The sequence below is a fragment of the Pecten maximus genome, unplaced genomic scaffold (genome assembly GCF_902652985.1).
Source record: "Pecten maximus unplaced genomic scaffold, xPecMax1.1, whole genome shotgun sequence".
Lineage (NCBI taxonomy): Eukaryota > Metazoa > Mollusca > Bivalvia > Pectinida > Pectinidae > Pecten > Pecten maximus.
In genome coordinates, this window is record NW_022979945.1 from 4,916 (window position 1) to 24,871 (window position 19,956).

A 19,956-nucleotide genomic window follows, 5' to 3' on the forward strand; every position below is an offset into this window, starting at 1 on the left:
CGTCTATATGCCAGACGTAGTTAGGACCTTTGCTGAAGTATGTCCGTCGTCGTAGCCTCCGTCTTTTCCTAGCAGCTATCCCAGTACTATCCAATACGTGTAAAAGTGCCAATACCGCATCTCTTGGTATATTGAACCCATGTTGTAAACATTTCTGATGCATCCATCTGTATCCATGGTGAAAATTCGATGCCATAACAAATAGTGCAACGTCCAATATGTCCGAGTGGTTTTTCCTTCTCGACAAATGTTGCTGTCGTAAGATCCTTTTCAATGTCGATCTACTAATAACACAGCCAGACGAAATCGCCAATGACGACAATATTTCATCGTTACTGAATCCCAGGTAAAAGCAACATTTCACAATGTCGGTAACAACTGCCATTCCGTAGTGTTGTATTACATAAGCTCCGGTTTCATGATGGAGCACACTGTTACATGTAATGCAAGACACTTTAATATATGTATAAACGAGAAATAATCTCGCTATTACGTGAAATAAACTCGTATATACGAGAAATAATCTCGTTATTACGAGAAATAAACTCGTATATACGAGAAATAAACTCGTTATTACGAGAAATAAACTCGTATATACGAGAAATAATCTCGTTATTACGAGAAATAATCTCGTATATACGAGAAATAAACTCGTATATACGAGAAAGAAACTCGTATATACGAGAAATAATCTCGTTATTACGAGAAATAAACTCGTATATACGAGAAATAAACTCGTATACGAGAAATAAACTCGTATATACGAGAAATAATCTCGTTATTATGAGAAATAATCTCGTATATACGAGAAATAAACTCGTTATTACGAGAAAATAATCTCGTTATTACGAGAAATAATCTCGTATATACGAGAAATAAACTCGTATATACGAGAAATAAACTCGTATATACGAGAAATAATCTCGTTATTACGAGAAATAATCTCGTATATACGAGAAATAAACTCGTATATACGAGAAAGAAACTCGTATATACGAGAAATAATCTCGTTATTACGAGAAATAATCTCGTTATTACGAGAAATAAACTCGTATATACGAGAAATAAACTCGTATATACGAGAAATAATCTCGTTATTACGAGAAATAATCTCGTATATACGAGAAATAAACTCGTTATTACGAGAAATAAACTCGTATATACGAGAAATAATCTCGTTATTACGAGAAATAATCTCGTATATACGAGAAATAAACTCGTTATTACGAGAAATAAACTCGTATATACGAGAAATAATCTCGTTATTACGAGAAATAATCTCGTATATACGAGAAATAAACTCGTATATACGAGAAATAAACTCGTTATTACGAGAAATAAACTCGTATATACGAGAAATAATCTCGTTATTACGAGAAATAATCTCGTATATACGAGAAATAAACTCGTATATACGAGAAAGAAACTCGTATATACGAGAAATAATCTCGTTATTACGAGAAATAATCTCGTATATACGAGAAATAATCTCGTATATACGAGAAATAAACTCGTTATTACGAGAAATAAACTCGTTATTACGAGAAATGAACTCGTATATACGAGAAATAATCTCGTTATTACGAGAAATAAACTCGTATATACGAGAAAGAAACTCGTATATACGAGAAATAATCTCGTTATTACGAGAAATAAACTCGTATATACGAGAAATAAACTCGTTATTACGAGAAATAAACTCGTATATACGAGAAATAATCTCGTTATTACGAGAAATAATCTCGTATATACGAGAAATAAACTCGTATATACGAGAAAGAAACTCGTATATACGAGTTTATTTCTCGTATATACGAGAAATAAACACGTATATACGAGAAATAAACTCGTATATACGAGAAATAATCTCGTTATTACGAGAAATAATCTCGTATATACGAGAAATAAACTCGTTATTACGAGAAATAAACTCGTATATACGAGAAATAATCTCGTTATTACGAGAAATAATCTCGTATATACGAGAAATAAACTCGTATATACGAGAAATAAACTCGTATATACGAGAAAGAAACTCGTATATACGAGATTTTTTATTCATTTTTTAATGATACCAACTAAGTTTATTTTTTTCATTGGTCCTATTCGGCTTCCGTACATATGAAACTCATAAAGTAGTACAATAATCCCTTAACGCATAAACTAGAACAGCCATGTCGCACTACTGAAGGTTACTGAGAATCTAGCAGAGCCATGCCCTATCCCATGTGGGATACTTACCTAATCAGAATGTACAGCACACAGTTCTGATCCTCTGTAGGAAACTCAGAAAGTGGTACTTTGGTTTGGTTTGGTTTATTTTGTTTAACGTCCTATTAACAGCTAAGGTCATTTAAGGACGGCATCCCGTGCGTGCGACATGTATGCGTGTGGTGAGTGCGTATGTGTGTTTTGGGAGACTGCTGTATGTTCGTGTTAAGTCTCCTTGTCATAGGCCGGAACTTTTGCCGATTTAAAGTGCTATCTCACTGAAGCATACTGCTGAAGACATCCAGCAGCACACCCCACCCGGTCACATTATACTGACAACGGGCCAACCAGTCGTCCCACTCCAAATATGCTGAGCTCTAAGCAGTAGAAGCAACCACCATTTTTGAAGACTCTGGTATGTCTCGGCTAGGGGACAGAACCCAAACCCTTCCTCACAGCGGCGAACGCTCAACTAAAGGCCAAAAGTGAGGCATTTTTAAGGGAGACATTAGGAAGAAGAAAAATGTTAAGAAAGAAGAGAAAAGATAAGATCCCAAATTTAGTCGCCTCTTAGGATCATGCAATGGGGCAGCAGGTACATTTCTTACGCCCTACCTGCAGGTAACGAAAGTGGTACAATATGTAGGTAACTCAGAAAGTAATAATCCCACGTCTCATCCACCGTAGGGAACTTGAAATGTATAATACCCATGTCTTATCCCCCTGTAGGGATATAAGAAAGCAACGCACCAATTAATCATCCATAGAAAGGTCTCAGAATTTGATACACCTTTGCCGCCGCACCCTTTCGGCAGCTCAGACAATTTTAAAACCAATGTATCATCCTATGAAGGGGTCTCAGACTGATTCCTCAATTCAACCGCTTGATCTTTTGTTCAGATACCAGTTAAATGGTGATATATCGGGTAAAACTTATTTTAGATTTCAAACTCTTGTGAACAAAGAGGTTTCTCAAAAATAGTGTAACGACCATCCTTCTTCCTATAGCAATGTCCTTTTTTGATGCTGTCGTATGCAGCCGTATTTCGCCTTTCACACCAATTTGACCTGGTTCGAATCCAACGACCGACCTAAATGTTCTGAAAGAAACAGCAGAAGAACTGTAATTGTGAGACCTAACATGCTCAGTTATTGCAGGATTATTGAGGCCGTAAAACGAAAATGTTTTGAATGAGCCCTGTAAGTATACATTATTATGTACGTTAAAGGATTTTATCCCCTGACTCATAATTATTTAACCCAGAACTGCAATGCCAAGAAAGCCCTTATCTAATCTTAAAGTACGAACGCAGTAGTGTTGACATGATTTTGCGATGACATGATTTTGCGATGACATGATTTTGCGATGACAGTTTATTGTGTGCCCAGATGGTGACAAAAGATCTATACCTTCAAAATATATTTCCTCAAAAATCGATAATCTCGGGTCAAGAAATGTATTTTCTTATGGATTGTATGTTCAAAACATACAACAAAATATCTTTCGGTGGTACTTTAATATCTCAAGAACCAATTCATTACTTCATTCGAAATCACAATGCCTTATCGCACTGACCCTTACCAGTTGACTCAGGCTAAAAGTGAAAATATACAGGTTTCGATATTCCATGAAAAAAGTCGCGTGAGAAATTGTGCTGATGATTATTGGATACTTGAACTTAATTGTGGGATATTATTGATCACAGACAACCTGAGAAAACGATATGTATTACATGTTAACCTAGATGATTATTGTTTTCTATATCGTTAAAGAGATTTTGTTCCTTATATATTGGTACACTCTGCAAAATTGGAAACAAAGGGATTATTAGACTCATTATTTTAAATGACTCTCCAAACATTATGGTATGATATATTTCAATGTTTTCTTCAATTAGCATGAAGCAAAGCAGAAGCAACAATTGTTTGAGATTATCGTGTTGACTAACATGACCCAAATACATTCTATAGTACGGCTCTATTAGTGTAGCGTAAATCACGCACATATAACATTGATCCTTGAAACAGCCCCTGTGTATTCACCAATTTGCAAAATAGCTACCATGGAGAAAATTTAAGCTGAAGGACCCAACTTTTGTTTTTATTAGGTGTTATATGAGACCCTAAACTTTTGTTATAAACCATGATTGTCATATTGAATTAAATAATTTGAATGAAATACCCAAAAACGTTAACACTAACGTCTTTGGGGAAACAATTGGTTGGTTGGTCCCTAAAAGGATGAATTTGAATGAAATACTCAAAAACGTTAACACAAACGTCTTTGGGGAAACAATTGGTTGGTTGGTCCCTAAAAGGGTGAGGAAATTACTGATACGTTTAATCATCTACGACTCGAATAGATGTAAAAAGTTTAGTTTCGTCTGGGAAATAAGTACTTATACGGACAGATGCACACACAAATAGGCCACTGTTTTTTATATATCCCGAAAACGTGTATATAGGTAACTATTTATAACACATAATCAGATTCCTTTGAATTCAGCTCAACTTCTGGAAGTTGCTAGCACGGTTATTTGATTATAAACATAAAAAGAGCGAATATTTTGAAGTTTTGATTTCATTAATGTTGGTAATTGAACAATTGAACAATGATACATGTGTTGGCTAATTTCGGATTAATCCCCAGTGTAGAACGGAGGATGTAAATATCTTATCACTGAAATATAGGACAAAATGGCTACCGAAAGAGATATACACGTGCTTTAAAAATATTACTTACGTAATTGAAGGGTATTATTGCTCAAAGGAACATTACGTTTTAAAGCATTGAAAGTGTCATTGTTTACACCGGGTACGTAAATTATACAAATATTCAGACTCTGACAATATTTACATGACGCATATAAAACATTTTCCCAACAGTAGTAGCCCAATAATCGGTTACGAGATGAACTGACTGAAATCGGGCTGCCGGACAAATCGATCAATTATAAATATCTTTCGACAAACTGTTTGCAATACACGAGACTGAGAATTCGTGAATACATATTTCTATTCCTCCTTCCAATCCAAGTTCTGCAGTATCAATCGATAAATATATTTGTTTTGACACCTCGAATTTAGTTCTGAAAATTAGTGTAACGACCATCCTTCTTCCTATAGCAATGTTTCTTTTTGATGCTGAAACAGCTGCCATGTGTAGCCGTATTTCGCCTTTCACACCAATTTGACCTGGTTTGAATTCAACGACCGACCTAAATGTTCGGAAAGAAACAGCAGAAGAACTGTAATTGTGAGACCTAACATGCTCAGTTATTGCAGGATTATTGAGGCCGTAAAACGAAAATGTTTTGAATGAGCCCTGTAAGTATACATTATTGTGTACGTTAAAGCATTTTATCCTCTGATTCATAATTATTTAACCTAAAACTGCAATGACGAGAAAGCCCTTATCTAATCTTAAAGTACGAACGCAGGAGTGTTGACATGATTTTGCTATGTCATCTCCTAGCAGTTTATTGTGTGCCCAGATGGTGACATTATTGTTATAAACCCTAATTGTCATATTAAATTCAAGAATTTGAATGAAATACTCCAAAACGTTAACACTAGAATCTATGGGGAAACAATTGGTTCTTTGGTCCCTGAAAGGATGAGGAAATTCTCCGACTCGAATAGATGTAAAAAGTTTAGTTTCGCTACAATCGTGGTCCGGGAAATAAGAACTTATACGGACAGATGCACACACACAAATAGGCCAGTGTTTTCATATATCCTGAAAACGTGTATATAGGTAACTACTTATAACATATAATCAGATTCCTCAACTTTTGTAAGTTGCTAGTACGGCAATTTTGATAATAAAAATAAAAAGAGCGAATATTTTATTTTTTTATTTCATTAATGTTGGTAATTGAAGCGATGACTTCTTGATAATACACGTACGTTTTTAAATAAGAATCCCTATACTTTCCCTTTAGTAAAGGACTACTTGTCAAATTTTCATATGGCAGTAAACTTTGAAGGACAGACAGAGACTCGGAAAAAAAACATTGTCTTTTTAATTGCTTCTGCAACAAAAGTAATCAGTGTAGCATGCTGCTGAGACCTTTTCACCATCTTTTGAGTCATCAGTGTAGATTTGAACATGATCGGGAAAATCTGAAATGTATTTCCAAAAGGAGGATTTGTTTTCTTCTGGTAATGTACTCGACTTTGCCCTCTCATGCAGAGCAAAGTTAACATCGGCTGTTTCAACAAGCCACGGTGGTACATCGGAAACGGTGTACTCGGCTAGGGTGTTTAAACTTATCACAAATTCCCGTTAAACAACAAGAAACAAAAATAGATACTACTGTTACTGTCTATTAAGTGATAAGTGACTAAACGAGAGGAGAGCTGTCTCTGTATGTTAATTCTGGACCGGTGTCATACACAGCTGTTACCATCTCAAAAAGTTCCGCTATATTGACATCCAACTCAAACGTGGAGATGTTACTGTCAAACACGTGATACCACACGACATCAGATAATCCGAGTTCGGTGTTAATTGTCAGTATGTAGGACGTCATCGGTTTGTTAGTCACATCCGGGAACAGTTAAGGATAGCAGTTCCTTCCTCAACCTCCGTTGTAATAATGTGCATTTTTTTTTTTTTTTTTTTGTCTTTGATAAAAAGTGTAATAATTTTGTAATTCTTGCAGTTTAAGTATTTAATAAAACCTTTTCAACGAAAAGGAGCGAAACTAACCGTTGAGAACATTTGATTTGAATAAATTTGGAGTTAAAGTCATGTTCTCTTAATGCAACACTTGATCCGGTTGTCCTCTTCATGTTCAGGACACAGCAATGTTCCAAACGGTAATGCATGTAGTCCAAACGGTAATATTCCAATCTTTGTTGTTCGGACTTTATACTCTCCTTCACAGTCCAGGGCGTCATTTTGGCATTTTCCTTCGTTTACTCGGCACTCTAAAACATGATACAGGGTTAAAATAAACTTTTAATTTTTAACCTTTTTATAATCCATCTTCAATTATGAATAATTTATGTTATTCGTAATATCTTTTAATTACATTATAAGAGGCACTTTGTTATGATTTATGATATCTATATTTCTCTCACCTGACCAATATTCAGGGGGCGGATATTCACGATGCCACGATGCACCAAACGTTTCCTTTAAGGTTGGATAATATTTGTCTCCTGGACATTCCGTCTGTCGAACATCTCTATGACCATATACTGAATGTGTTAGGTTGAGTTTTCCAATACGTTGCAGACAAGTGTTCAATTTGGAGAGCGCCGTCGTTGCCTTGTTGGTGGGCTTTTTACCGTTGAAATTCCCGATAAGACAGACGCCGATACTAATGTTGTTGTAGTAACTAAACGCATGCGCTCCTTCATATTGCCAGCCTCGACCTTCAAATACGGATCCATCTCCTCCTATGAGGTAGTGATATCCAATATCAACATAACCTGTCATATAAATGAATTTAATAGAGTAACATATTAAACTAGGTTATCAAATGTAACTTCACCGCGATTCGGTTCCTATCATTAGTATGCCTGCTATTTGGTTCATCACATTAGTGTGTCCAAAAATATGAAGAGGAGTTGTTCCCCTTTGGTTGTTTACTCTTCTAGTTATCAGCCCGACATTTACAAACTTGAATGTCATTTCAGGGAGTATTGAATTTGATTCCCACCCTCCCTCCCATATTAAATCAGTTTCGAGTTTAAGTGTTAAAGAGTACTGCTGTTGTTTTGTTTGTGTTTTTGTAGTGTCGCAGTCCCCTTTGATTCTTCAATCGTCATGGCTTCTTTCCTCACCAGTGCAGAATAGGATTGGCGGAATATTAGGAACACCATAAATGTTTCAAAAAGACTTTGGATTGTTTTCTGACTAGAAACAGGAGACTGATCAATTTAAGGTTGCACATATCTATTTCGTTATTAATGCTATTACCCATATCAAGGGTTTCTGTTTCATAGTAAATCCATTTGGATATTTTTTGCTATTGCCAATATCATGGGCTTCTGCTCGCAGAGTTCATGTTTGTTATTGGAAGCCATGACCTCTATAGACCAATTAAAAGTATAAAAAAAATCATTGATGTCCTTTGTTATTCTGTTGCTATTTGATTACGAATTATTTACATAATCATATAATTAATTCTGATACTATATGTATCCATAATAAAAAAAAAATCAGGAAGCAAATCACATGGTATTTCTTTTAAATAGTTTACTTATAATTAATGCATGTTATAGCCATGTTCCTTCACAAATGACAAAACCTGACATTGGGAATAAATGATTGTAATTAAGTTATGATATTGTTAAATCGTCATATATTTTACACAAAAACGATATTAGGCGGTGAACATTATTTCATTTACAAGAAAACTTACCGTTATCCATATGTTCTTTCTGGATATCTTTAACCTCCTCAATACAGTCAAGTAGATTATCACAAGCCCGATTATCGAGGAATCCGGCCGAGTGGTGTATGATGAAATAATCTACAGGAGTTATCATCGACACTCTCTTCCTCGGTTGTTTTGCTCCCCAAGAGTCACGAGTGATGATGTTTAGTTCCTCTTCCAAACATTCGCCAGTTCTTTGCACTTTGAACAACAATAAATGAAACACATATAATATATTTTTTCTTTATATATCTTACATTTCTCACTGACAAAAATTCTACATTTTGCGTAAGAACTTTCTATTCTGGTTCGACTAGGAGGTTGTACATGTATTGTCCTCGACGTGCATTCACGCCACCAATTCAATTTAATTCTAAAACATTTTCTTTATTCAAACTATTTGTTTATTATAAAACGTACCCAGTCGAGATAATTTAAGTTTAAATATAGACTTACTTTGATGGATGTTTGTACAGAATCGCTGATTACCGGTACATGTTTGAACTTGAGAAACAAACGATCCTTTGCATGCATCGGATCCCTCTAGACATTTTCCTGATGGACATGTTACAGGTTTCACTGCACTACCTGATTGCACTGAAATATATGTAAATAATTTATTTCATTACACAATAAACAGTATGTCGTTCTGGTAAAAAGCCCGTTATACCTTCATCATTGTACTTAATAAGTTTTAGTTCTACATTGTATGCCACGTGTAGATTATGATGTTAATTGCGTTCATGTGACCGGAATATATGTCGCGTAATACCGTAATGCCACATGTTTCCACATGGTATGTATATTTATTGTTTGAACAACTTGTGTATAAAAGCCTCGTTTACTCGTGTTTTATTACAGCCCCTCAATTATAGCAGTTTAGTCAATGAGTATTTTTTTTACTGATTTGTGTAAAAGCAAAATGGAAACAGTCGGAGATAACACAGCTTACTGTACATTTTTTAACATGTCGGATGGTCGAACCAATCAACCAATAACTAAATCAAGTTCATATTGATATAACGGTACCACAAATATAGCGGTTGTTTCCCTTTATATATATATACGTTTGGAAAAATCGAAATGTGTCAAATGAAAAATTATGATAAAATGTGTCAATAGGACTATGAATTATCAATACGATTCGTACATATACAATATATTTTAGTAAGTCTTCCACTATTATAATATGATTCGTACATACACAATATATTTTAGTAAGTCTGCCATTAATATAATATGATTCGTACATATACAATGTAATATGTTAGTAAATATACCACTAATACAGTATCATTAGTAAATATACAATATAATATTTTAGTAAATCTACCACTAATACAGTATCATTCGTACATATACAAGATAATATGTTAGTAAACCTACCACTAAACAGTATCATTCGTACATATACAAGATAATATGTTAGTAAATATACCACTAATACAGTATCATTCGTACATATACAATATAATATGTTAGTAAATCCACCAGTAATATTGTATAATTAGTACAAACACAGGGTAATATGCTAGTAAGGAAGTGATCATTCGAAATCGATATTGATATTCCTTAAAATAAAAGTGAGTGCTGATAGGTATTGCCATACGGTCTTTTAAACCACCGTACAGGTGCATTGGTAGGCAAAAACAGAAGACATTATGAAACTGGAAATATTAAAATCTGTCCCTCTACCTGTTTTAAGGTACTATTAACAATGACAAAGTGTCTCTCTGACCATTACATAGTACTATAAACAATGATAAAGTATCCCTCTGACTATTACATTGTACTATAAATATATCGACAAATTGTATCTTTGATTTTTTACATAGTGCTAGAAATACTGGCTAAGTATCACTCTAACTCTTACAATGTACTAAAAATATTAAGTGTTCCTCTCACATAGGTATAGCACAGAATAGGTGTATTGAGAGGACACTCTATAGATAATATGTCCGCCTTGCTATAAACGTATCATGGAACCGACAAAGCATTATCTATCCCCAAAAATCCGAGCTAGATAAAAGTGATAGTATATGTGTCATAAATGCAGAATATTGGGGATTCGGTCCTTTGCAAATTCAAATTTATTCAGTAGTAAACACTTGCAAGTGTCGAACTGCGCTTGGATAACGCTATCCCATAATATTCGTCTATACTCAAACCAGAAACCGGATAACCGTGTTTTTTCCGGAATCGTAACAAAATTACCACAAATGAAACTAAACAACGAATTCAACATAAAACTAACATTTAGGCCGTAACAAATACGACATCTATTTCAATGATGTATGCTTTTATTAACGTGGATATGATATACAAAATATATCATCAAAAAGTTAAATGGCAACAAACATATTTAATGTAGGTACAAAAGATGCCATAACGGTAAGATGTGTAGCTCTGTAAAGTAATTGAACTATCTTTTCTTGATTCAATGACTCGTCACGATAATAATCAAGTCTGCATTTAATCTTGTAACAGTTGTTGCTAGTGTTTATATAAGATAAATAGGGTAGCCTTTGACTTCATATGTGATATTTTTAGCCTTAGAAAGGTGCGCCTCTAGAATTTGTTTTATATAATAGCCAAGCCAACTTATCATGATGATTTGGTTCCAATAACATCAGCAAACATGTGCCAACAGACATAATTTATACTTTTAAAATGGTCAGTAAACAATTTAACACATTTTTTTTTTTTGCAGAATTCTGCGTTTCCTTGACCAAACATTTTTCATATCACCCGCACCATCTTATGAGTTCTTGGAAATAGATGTTAAGGTCGCATTTAATTTAACACTCGACCAAGGCATTATACCAGTGTTGGCTGTGTGGATAACGGACGAGAACGGTAAAGTCTTTATGCATATGTTTGTAGAGAAATGTAATTGTTCAATGTACATATATATAACTAGTTCAATAATTTTCAAGTAGGACGACTCGTCACAAACAGACAACATGTACTCACACAACTTATTCAGCCAATCAACTGCTGTTGCATGTGAACCAAGTCCCTAAGGAAAGGGTGTTTGGAGTTGGTTGATCCAATGTCGTTCCCTATTCAGGCGTTGCTGGTCATTCCAAGCCCTGCAGTGGTCAATGGTGACAACCTGCATGGCATGTCATGTGTGGCTCGGCATGTTGAAATGTCTCGCTACTGGCAAGTCCTGGCGTTTCTGTTTGATGGAACAACGGTGGTTGTTTATCCTCAGATTCAGTGGTGTTTTGGTCTCCCTTCAACTATAACTAGTTGAATATGAGTTCAAGAAGTGGTAAACAGATTCTTGGTGTAATAATGTATCAAATCTAATTCCGTATTTCTAAAACTGGGACACATACAGGCTATTAGATGCTATCCTCAACACACAACAGAAAAACACAATATGAATAAGGTAAAATACATATGTTACACACTAAAAAAGGAAAAACGATTGAAGAATTAAAAGCTAAGATATATAGAATATATTGGAGTTTTTGTAATGAATTGGAAAACGTGGTCAAAACTTGGTTTAAAGCTTCGTTGATTGTATCACAACCATGTGAGTGCATCTAACAAGAACATCATGCATCAGCTCCTAAATATGATTTAAATTGACATTTGGAGCAAATCTTTAACATTTTTATCGAAGCATTTTTTGACGGATGAGTTTATATGTTGGATTAACTGTATTCATCTTCGGTAAAATTCACACTGCGATCACAACATTTATTTGGAATTGAACAAATTTGACGAGACATAGTTTGCTAATCTAACACTATTCTGATTCTGCGAAACATGATTAATGCGTTGATCACCCAAAATCAAGTTACTGAACTTACCAAACAATTTGATGAAATGATAATTTTCAAACCCGGAGGGCGTTGAACATAAGAATAATGGTGATAACGGTATAGGTATTGCAGGATCGTATCGAAGGCGACTTATTCTTGTAAGGTACATGATCTATAAAATGATAATTTCAGGAACTGGTCATTGGGATGTGCTAGATCAGACATGTACATCTGGAGACTATGAAATACCTGGCGATGGTTATATCATTTTCAAGGTATGTAATTTTTGAAGAATAAGACCTTTTATATTCATTGGAGATGTACAGTTCATTTCAAGCATTGTAAAAAAAATAATAATAGAAAACCAATAATAGTGAACAACCTTTGATGTTGTCTATCTATATTAGTGCTTTAAGGTTTTGTGCTGATTGTCTCGGATATACACTATATAGATGTTACAACGAAGTAATTACTTTAAATACATGGGACATGTGTATCTCTTGAGACAGGCTATATAATAATCACTTGTGTAGTACTTACACATCAATAGAAGATATTTAGTGGTATCGTCGACCATAACAACACCATAGCGTCTTCTTTTGTATAGGTAAATAATTGACACAGTAGATACCGTGATTTGTATTCCACGTTTACATTAATTTGTGTTTGCTCGAAGTATGATTCTCTGAAGTTGTCTTTTAGCAGTCAATTTCACAGTTTTCTTTTCTATCTAAAAAATATTTAAAAAGAAAAAAAAAAAGAAAAAAAGAAAGAAAAATTAGTTGCTGAAATATAATTTGATGGACTATTTTTCCGTTATTATTTATTTGAAATTGTAAAATTAGAGTTGCCTTAAATAACTATTTGTAACTCGAGTACAAAATTGTATCTTTCTGATATGTTTATGAATCTTTATAATCTTTGAATATTTATAAATAATTTTTTTTTATTAAATCTAGATAGAATAAAGGAGGGATGTATCAGGTCGAAGATCAAAAACAGGGCGAAACCCTTTTCCATTTCTTAAATAATAAAATCTTGTTTTAAAATAAAGATACCAACTTTGTCGCAAAGATAAGCAAAGAGAAGTCAGACTGCATAGCAGGAGAATAAGTCAGAATTCATAATCATACTTTTGAATGTATGAATAGAAAATATCTGTTATGATATAACGAAGTAAAATGGCAGAAACGACAAAATTCGTGAGCAGATTCAAGGTGATTTTCTGTCTTTAATAGTCTCTTCTTATAACATTTTAAAGCCAAACAGAAGTCATTATGTCATCGATCAATTTCAAAGTTAAAAAGAAAACATTTTGAATGAAATCAACCAGAATCGATTGGAATGAAGCGACGAATATTTTCACTGCTCAAATTCATTTTTACCCCTCGGTAAATTTGGTGATAAAACAGAAGACATGTTGGGTAAATGTGTATGACCTTAGGTATATACGTAAGACTTTTTTCTGCCAGTGACCCAAAATGTAATATGTTTGCTATTGTAATTCAGACAAATTTCATATGAATATTGAAGGCAGTGAGTACGAAATAAGGAATTACCTTAGGTATATATTTTTTCAGCCAGTGACTAAAAATGTAAATTTTTGCAATTGTAATTCAGACTCATTTCATTATGGATGTCGATGAATATTGATGAAGGCAGTGAGCACGAAATAAGGAATTTCAGATTTGACAATTTTTTGTGGCCCTTATCTTAGCTCTATCTCAAATGAAACTTGGGGTTATGGCAAGAGGATATGTTTGAATGTTTCCAGCTGTCGCTCTTTCATTGACCGTTAAAAAAGATTATCCTTTAATGTTGCTGGTATTGTTTTATATGTGTATAATTCAGGTGTGTGAAAAACTCCTGTCCGAAATCAATCTGCGCATAAAACGGAGCACACGTAACCAGGTCAACACCCCTTTTCAGTTTGGGGTATTTCTGATAAATGAAACATATTCCAACACCGCTCCTGTGTTAGACACGTCTGTACTTACAATTGTATGAGGATACTAGCTTAGATACAGTACAACTGTTTTGGTCCGACGCAGAGTCAGACAGCGTGACGTTTGATCTTTCTCCAAGTCATCAGAACGACTCTATAAACATAACCACCGATGGAAGGCTAAGTTTTACTCCACCACTTCACTATGCCGATGTATTTCAAGTGAGTGTAATACTGAAAGAAAATACGTCACATGCCGAGAAGCTGGACACATGTTAGTGTTTTAGACATCGAGGTAGCTAATGTAAATGACCCACCGAATTTATTATTCATACATCCGGATGGATCTGTTAGTGATTCACGTCAAATACACAACGATACTTTCTTTCTTGAAAGTAACCAAACCCAGTACGATATTGGAACGTTAGCAGTCTACGACTTTGACGATAATGACACATTCGTGTTTTTTGAAATGGCCAAACGCAGTGGTCAGATCACCAACGACACAACTGTGATCATTCAGGGGACAACCAACAGTGGTGTAGAAGTTTATATAACAGACTCGGAGTATGTGAAGCAGTCATCTCATGCAAGTGTTAAAGCCACGTCTCGTGATAACCTGACAGGGGAGGTACATTTTCATTTTCGCGTTCGTGATCAAGATGAAGCGTTTTCTCACGAATATGTCGCAGTCGTCTATTTCCTTTTCAACCCATGCGTACATGGTACTTGTGGAACTATCAACGTAGACGGACCTCCGTGTAATAGTACGGTTAGATCGGTGACATTTGAACCATACTACTGTGTATGTGAGAAGGGATATGATGGTAATTGGTGCCAGGAGGAAATAAACGAGTGTGAAACTATCGGCTGCTCTTGGATGCATCATTGCACTGACAAAATAGGAGCCGTGGAATGTACTATGAATTACGAAAAAATGGTACCAATCACAGTTTTAAGTTGTTTGGCCTTCATATCTCTTGCTGTCGGTATTTGGATTTTTGGAAGAAAAAAATGCCACAAATCAGCTTACCAAAAGAAAGTCGATGTTGATAACTTCGGATCTCGAACAAAGTAAGTTCCAGCATAACATAAATGCCTTGGCAAAAGTTAACTTGCTGATTAAGGGGATTTCATTCTTCATTAATAGTCAGAAAGCATTATCGTTTTGAAGTAAACTTAAATTTAAAAAAGCAATTCAAAATCTATCGGATGTTGTTGTGCATATCAGTGAGTTATTTCTATGTTTATATAGTTGATCACCAGGAAGGGTCTGACATACAAGCCATTTTCCGGATGTGTCATGCTTTTGTGTGAATGTCAGAAAAAAATGTGCGAATCATGACTATATACAATGTAGGCATAACCAATAGATTGTAAAGATAAAATGTATATTTGATTGTAGGATATATAAACCGTAAGCATTATATTTGTTGTTTTATTATTGGTAGTAAGTAAGCTGAAATGTCTTTATCATTCAGTTTCGCCATTGGGGATATGGTGGGATCAGTACCCGGGCTAACAAAGCCAGCAAGACCTCCTGAGTCAACAATTTTCCCAAATCAAAGATTACAAAACAAAAAGGTATGAAAATGAAACAATGCAAAGTAGATGATATGTTCATAATGAATGTGAAAATAATAGAAAAATCGTAATGTTAATTTGTTTTGTTTACAATCAACACTTATTCTCTTCAGCCTCAATTCACTTACACAAAAGAGCATACTTTCCTCACCGATATGGACGACATAGACTGCCCCCAAGACGACGAGTATACACCATTTGATCAACGGTATCTAAATGGCCCTAAGGAGGATAAGGTAATTAGCAACTAATATACTGTATATACTGTATACCAGGGAGCTCCTGTTCCTATGCCATGTGATGCATATTAATGTTATGTGCATATCAAAATTGTATGTTAGAAATATAGAAGGGAAGAGACATACAGATAAGATCTTAATCTATAATCTTTATGGATATAAGACAATTTTTAGAGGAGCATGGTATCTAAGTGTATTACCTGAACCGATGTTATTATTGACGAATTCTTACACGACAAGCAGGGTAATGACACACTCTGCAGACTTGAAATTCATTAGTATGTTGATATAAGATATTCACTCATGTTAGTATCTATTTGTATCTAAATCCCATTCACATTATATCATATTCAGCAAATATTCAGGGACCCGACCAACATGGGCTCATTTGGAAGTCTGAGATCAGGACCGTTCTTTGTGAAACATGCATGGCTAGAAACCAAACCGTCCTTTGATTCTACTGAAAACGTAAGTAATATAGCTAGTGGTGCATTATCATGACTTTCATCATACGAATCATAAAGAAATTAAAACAGATAGTATTTAAAATAGCCCATATATGAGCATTTATAATATAATATACTTTTTATTGCCAGCAGGTCTTAGTCGAGTGATACATTCACCATTTACAGTGCAAGTCAAATTAACTTTGTCCAATATATCAACATACATTATATCTTCTATTTCATCAGGGTATATTCGATGAAGATGAACCTTTATCGGCAAGCCCCATTCCATCGAAACAGAACAGGCCACCGATATCCACTTCGTATCCGGCGCCTCAACACCAGTAGAAGGTTCATATACGTGTATTACACTTTTACACTAGACATTCGTGTATCGCTGTATAGTTTCCCCACGCTATTGACTTTTTAAGCTTGACAAATACTAATAACTTGTCAAAAGATGAGGGGTAGACAACAATTTTTTGAGGTATCTGCATATGTGGGTGGGCAATCATAGGCGTCATAGAATTTTGGTGTGTCCATTGTAGTTACGTAGTTATATTTTCCTGTTAATGAGTTTGTGCATAAAATCGTAATTTAAATGTTTTTTTTTTATCTAACTGCTGTTAACTGCAGGAAGTAAACGGAATGTATTTTCACTATTACGCCATATTTTAATCAATTGATATAAATCATTTTATACACAACACAAAAAACAAACATAACAATGTGGATATATATTTTTCCAGATGCCGTATAACGGACCTCGTTGTACATTTCATCGAACGGCTCCAGGTTGATGAGAAACAATCGAGAACACCATCGATCTAAGAAGTAGCATGTACCAGTCACAGTTGATCATGCGGCAACACGCGACAGTTTTCGATTGATAATTTTAATTGTTTTTATTAATTAATTTTATGTTTTTATCTTCCTTTAATCAGAACAGTTACATCTTTTTGTATCAAACTATAGCAAATTGTTATATAATAACACGATTTGTGCGAAACAGTACTTCTGTATAGAGATATGAAATGTGGAATAGTTATTTAATTAAAACATGTAAGTTTTGTCGTAGAATAACGTTATAGCCTTTATAAATAATTGGCAAGATAAAGGATATAAGTATATGTCTTAACAATAATCACCCGGATACAATTTTCATATAAAGTGTCATTTGTCTCCAGATAACTATGCATAAGAATTATACCGTAATACCCAATCCACCTTAAAAAACAGCTGATACCATCACGGTACCAACAATAATTTTGTTTCATATTTATAATCATGTTGGCGATATTTTTTTAATAAATAATTTTGCTTCCTGATAGATTAATCAATTACATTGTCGAACATTTACTAATAGACCGATATGGAATGATATTTAAAGAATCACTAGTATGACTTGATGATGACGTCATACACTGTTCAATGGAATAGCTATAGAAATGTATCATTAAAGTTAGAGACTAGATCAGAAGTTGGTTAGACATATGTTATTAAAGTTATACGATGACGGCATAGACACTTAATAATCAGGCAAATAGATACAACGTGTGTAAGGGTTTGATGGTTAACAACAGAAACTAATGACATCGTGTTTGTAGAAACATGCCAATAGGATTTAGGTGAAGATATCAAACTATAAAAAACATTGAGTACAGATACAAATCATTAAAGTGTCGTAATGACTAATGAATCCAGATCCGTATTAGTATATCAGAATTAGGAGATGACGTCATAGTTGGCCGGAAACAGCAAACAGATCATGTCGATTTAAGTGATGTGTGAATTTAGACCAGGGCAAGGCTGCCATTGTTAAGTGGTTATCACTATGTTTTAACATTATGTTACAGTAAATAAAAAGTATATTTCATCACACATTAAGAGTTCATTTATTACGATGACAAGCCGCCCACTCTGATGGTGCAACATTTGTACGCATGAGGCCTATGTGAAAAAATCGCAAAAAACCTCTTTTACAGGAATTATCCTGAATCAGGATAACCATGCATGTCAGATAATACATGGAAGACATTAATCATATTTTCCTAAATCAACATACTTCTATATTTTGACTTGATGATACTTTCTTATCATGAACTAATGACGGACTATTTTTTAGCCCAAACAAACCATTAGACTAGGGCAAGTTATGGTAACTGTAACAATGATGTCAGGCGAAGATATGCTTAAATTGTTGTCCAAATTGTATACCTTGACTAAGAACGATAGTAATGATTAACAAACGATGATTATAGTTCCTGCTGACCTTTTCTGATAGGTTATTATTCACTATCCGGAATTCAATCACCAATAACACTGCAACAGAACAACTTAAACGACATTTACAGTTTCACATCACAAAATCTATTTCCATTTTAACCCTGTCATTAATAATTTTCATATCCATTTTGTTGAGTTTTGAACATTAATAAAAACATCAATGAATTTCTAATTTATTACTGAGTTTGTCTTAATTTAATTATAATTATCTACATTATCGTTTTCTCATATGGACCAGCCACCAATACAATCAAGTCCAAGGACGGGGACTAAAGATGTTGGAAGGTGAAAATATGGCGGAATGACATTTATCAAAAACGTTGTTAACCTGTTTTCATGTGAATACAGTAATTTATCATTTATCAACCCTCGAAAATAACTGTCTCGGAGAAACTATTATTGTCAAAGACAGCCTGTATTGACACAAATTAAGTAGTGACGTTAAAATGTGATAAAGGAGCCGTACGCTTCAGTCATTAGTTTTAGCTTCCCTCGTGGAGAAGTTAAATTTATTACATTTTTACCAGTGAAATATCAAAAATTATTCATTCTATAAAAGTGATATTTTTCACTAGTGAAGAATATCATATTTTTCACTAGTGAAAAATATCACTTTTGCTGATTTGACCAATCAAATTAATGATTAGAAAATACCAAAATAATTGACCAATCAGAAAGCCCGACATATATGTCAGCACCTGGACAGGGGAAACTACTTTTTTTGTTTACAAATTATCGCTGTAGTCCTAGTTAGCATACGGGGTAGGGTTTTCGTTGATAAAAAATGTAATAAACAGAATATCTAACAGTGTCTTCAGTAAAACCAAATATATTTCACTCTTGTGGCTAATATTTTGATATTTTTCACTCGTGCTGCGCACTCGTGAAAAATATCAAAATATTAGCCCCACTCGTGAAATATATTTGGTATTACTGAAGACACTGTTAGATATCCTCTATATACACACATTTCCGCAATCTTAAGTTCAGTTTTTGACAAAATACTTAATTTGCGGCCGTTTTTTCTACAGAGAGAATTGGGTCACCGGAGAAAACGTTAAAATTGCGCTGAATAGT

General features: G+C 34.3%; 2 protein-coding genes and 1 long non-coding RNA gene across 3 annotated transcripts; 2 read left to right on the forward strand and 1 right to left on the reverse strand.

The window, feature by feature from the left end:
* Nucleotides 1–6,053: 6,053 nt before the first annotated feature.
* On the reverse strand, nt 6,054–9,210 carry LOC117319325 (peptidoglycan-recognition protein SC2-like). Its single transcript, XM_033874160.1, has 4 exons — nt 9,060–9,210; nt 8,589–8,804; nt 7,300–7,653; nt 6,054–7,146 (listed from the first exon to the last, which is right to left on the reverse strand). Coding segments are annotated over exons 1-4 (753 nt in total). The 5' UTR covers nt 9,061–9,210; the 3' UTR covers nt 6,054–6,964.
* Nucleotides 9,211–11,317: 2,107 nt separating this feature from the next.
* LOC117319324 lies at nt 11,318–15,392 on the forward strand. Its single transcript, XR_004530691.1, has 3 exons — nt 11,318–11,459; nt 12,572–12,654; nt 14,231–15,392. It is a non-coding gene; the product is annotated as an uncharacterized LOC117319324 (long non-coding RNA).
* Nucleotides 15,393–15,800: 408 nt separating this feature from the next.
* Nucleotides 15,801–18,472, forward strand: LOC117319326. Its single transcript, XM_033874161.1, has 5 exons — nt 15,801–15,908; nt 16,022–16,144; nt 16,502–16,615; nt 16,840–16,944; nt 17,343–18,472. The coding sequence occupies exons 1-4, from the start codon at nt 15,822–15,824 to the stop codon at nt 16,939–16,941; spliced, it is 426 nt and encodes a 141-aa protein (XP_033730052.1). The 5' UTR covers nt 15,801–15,821; the 3' UTR covers nt 16,942–16,944; nt 17,343–18,472.
* Nucleotides 18,473–19,956: the final 1,484 nt, after the last annotated feature.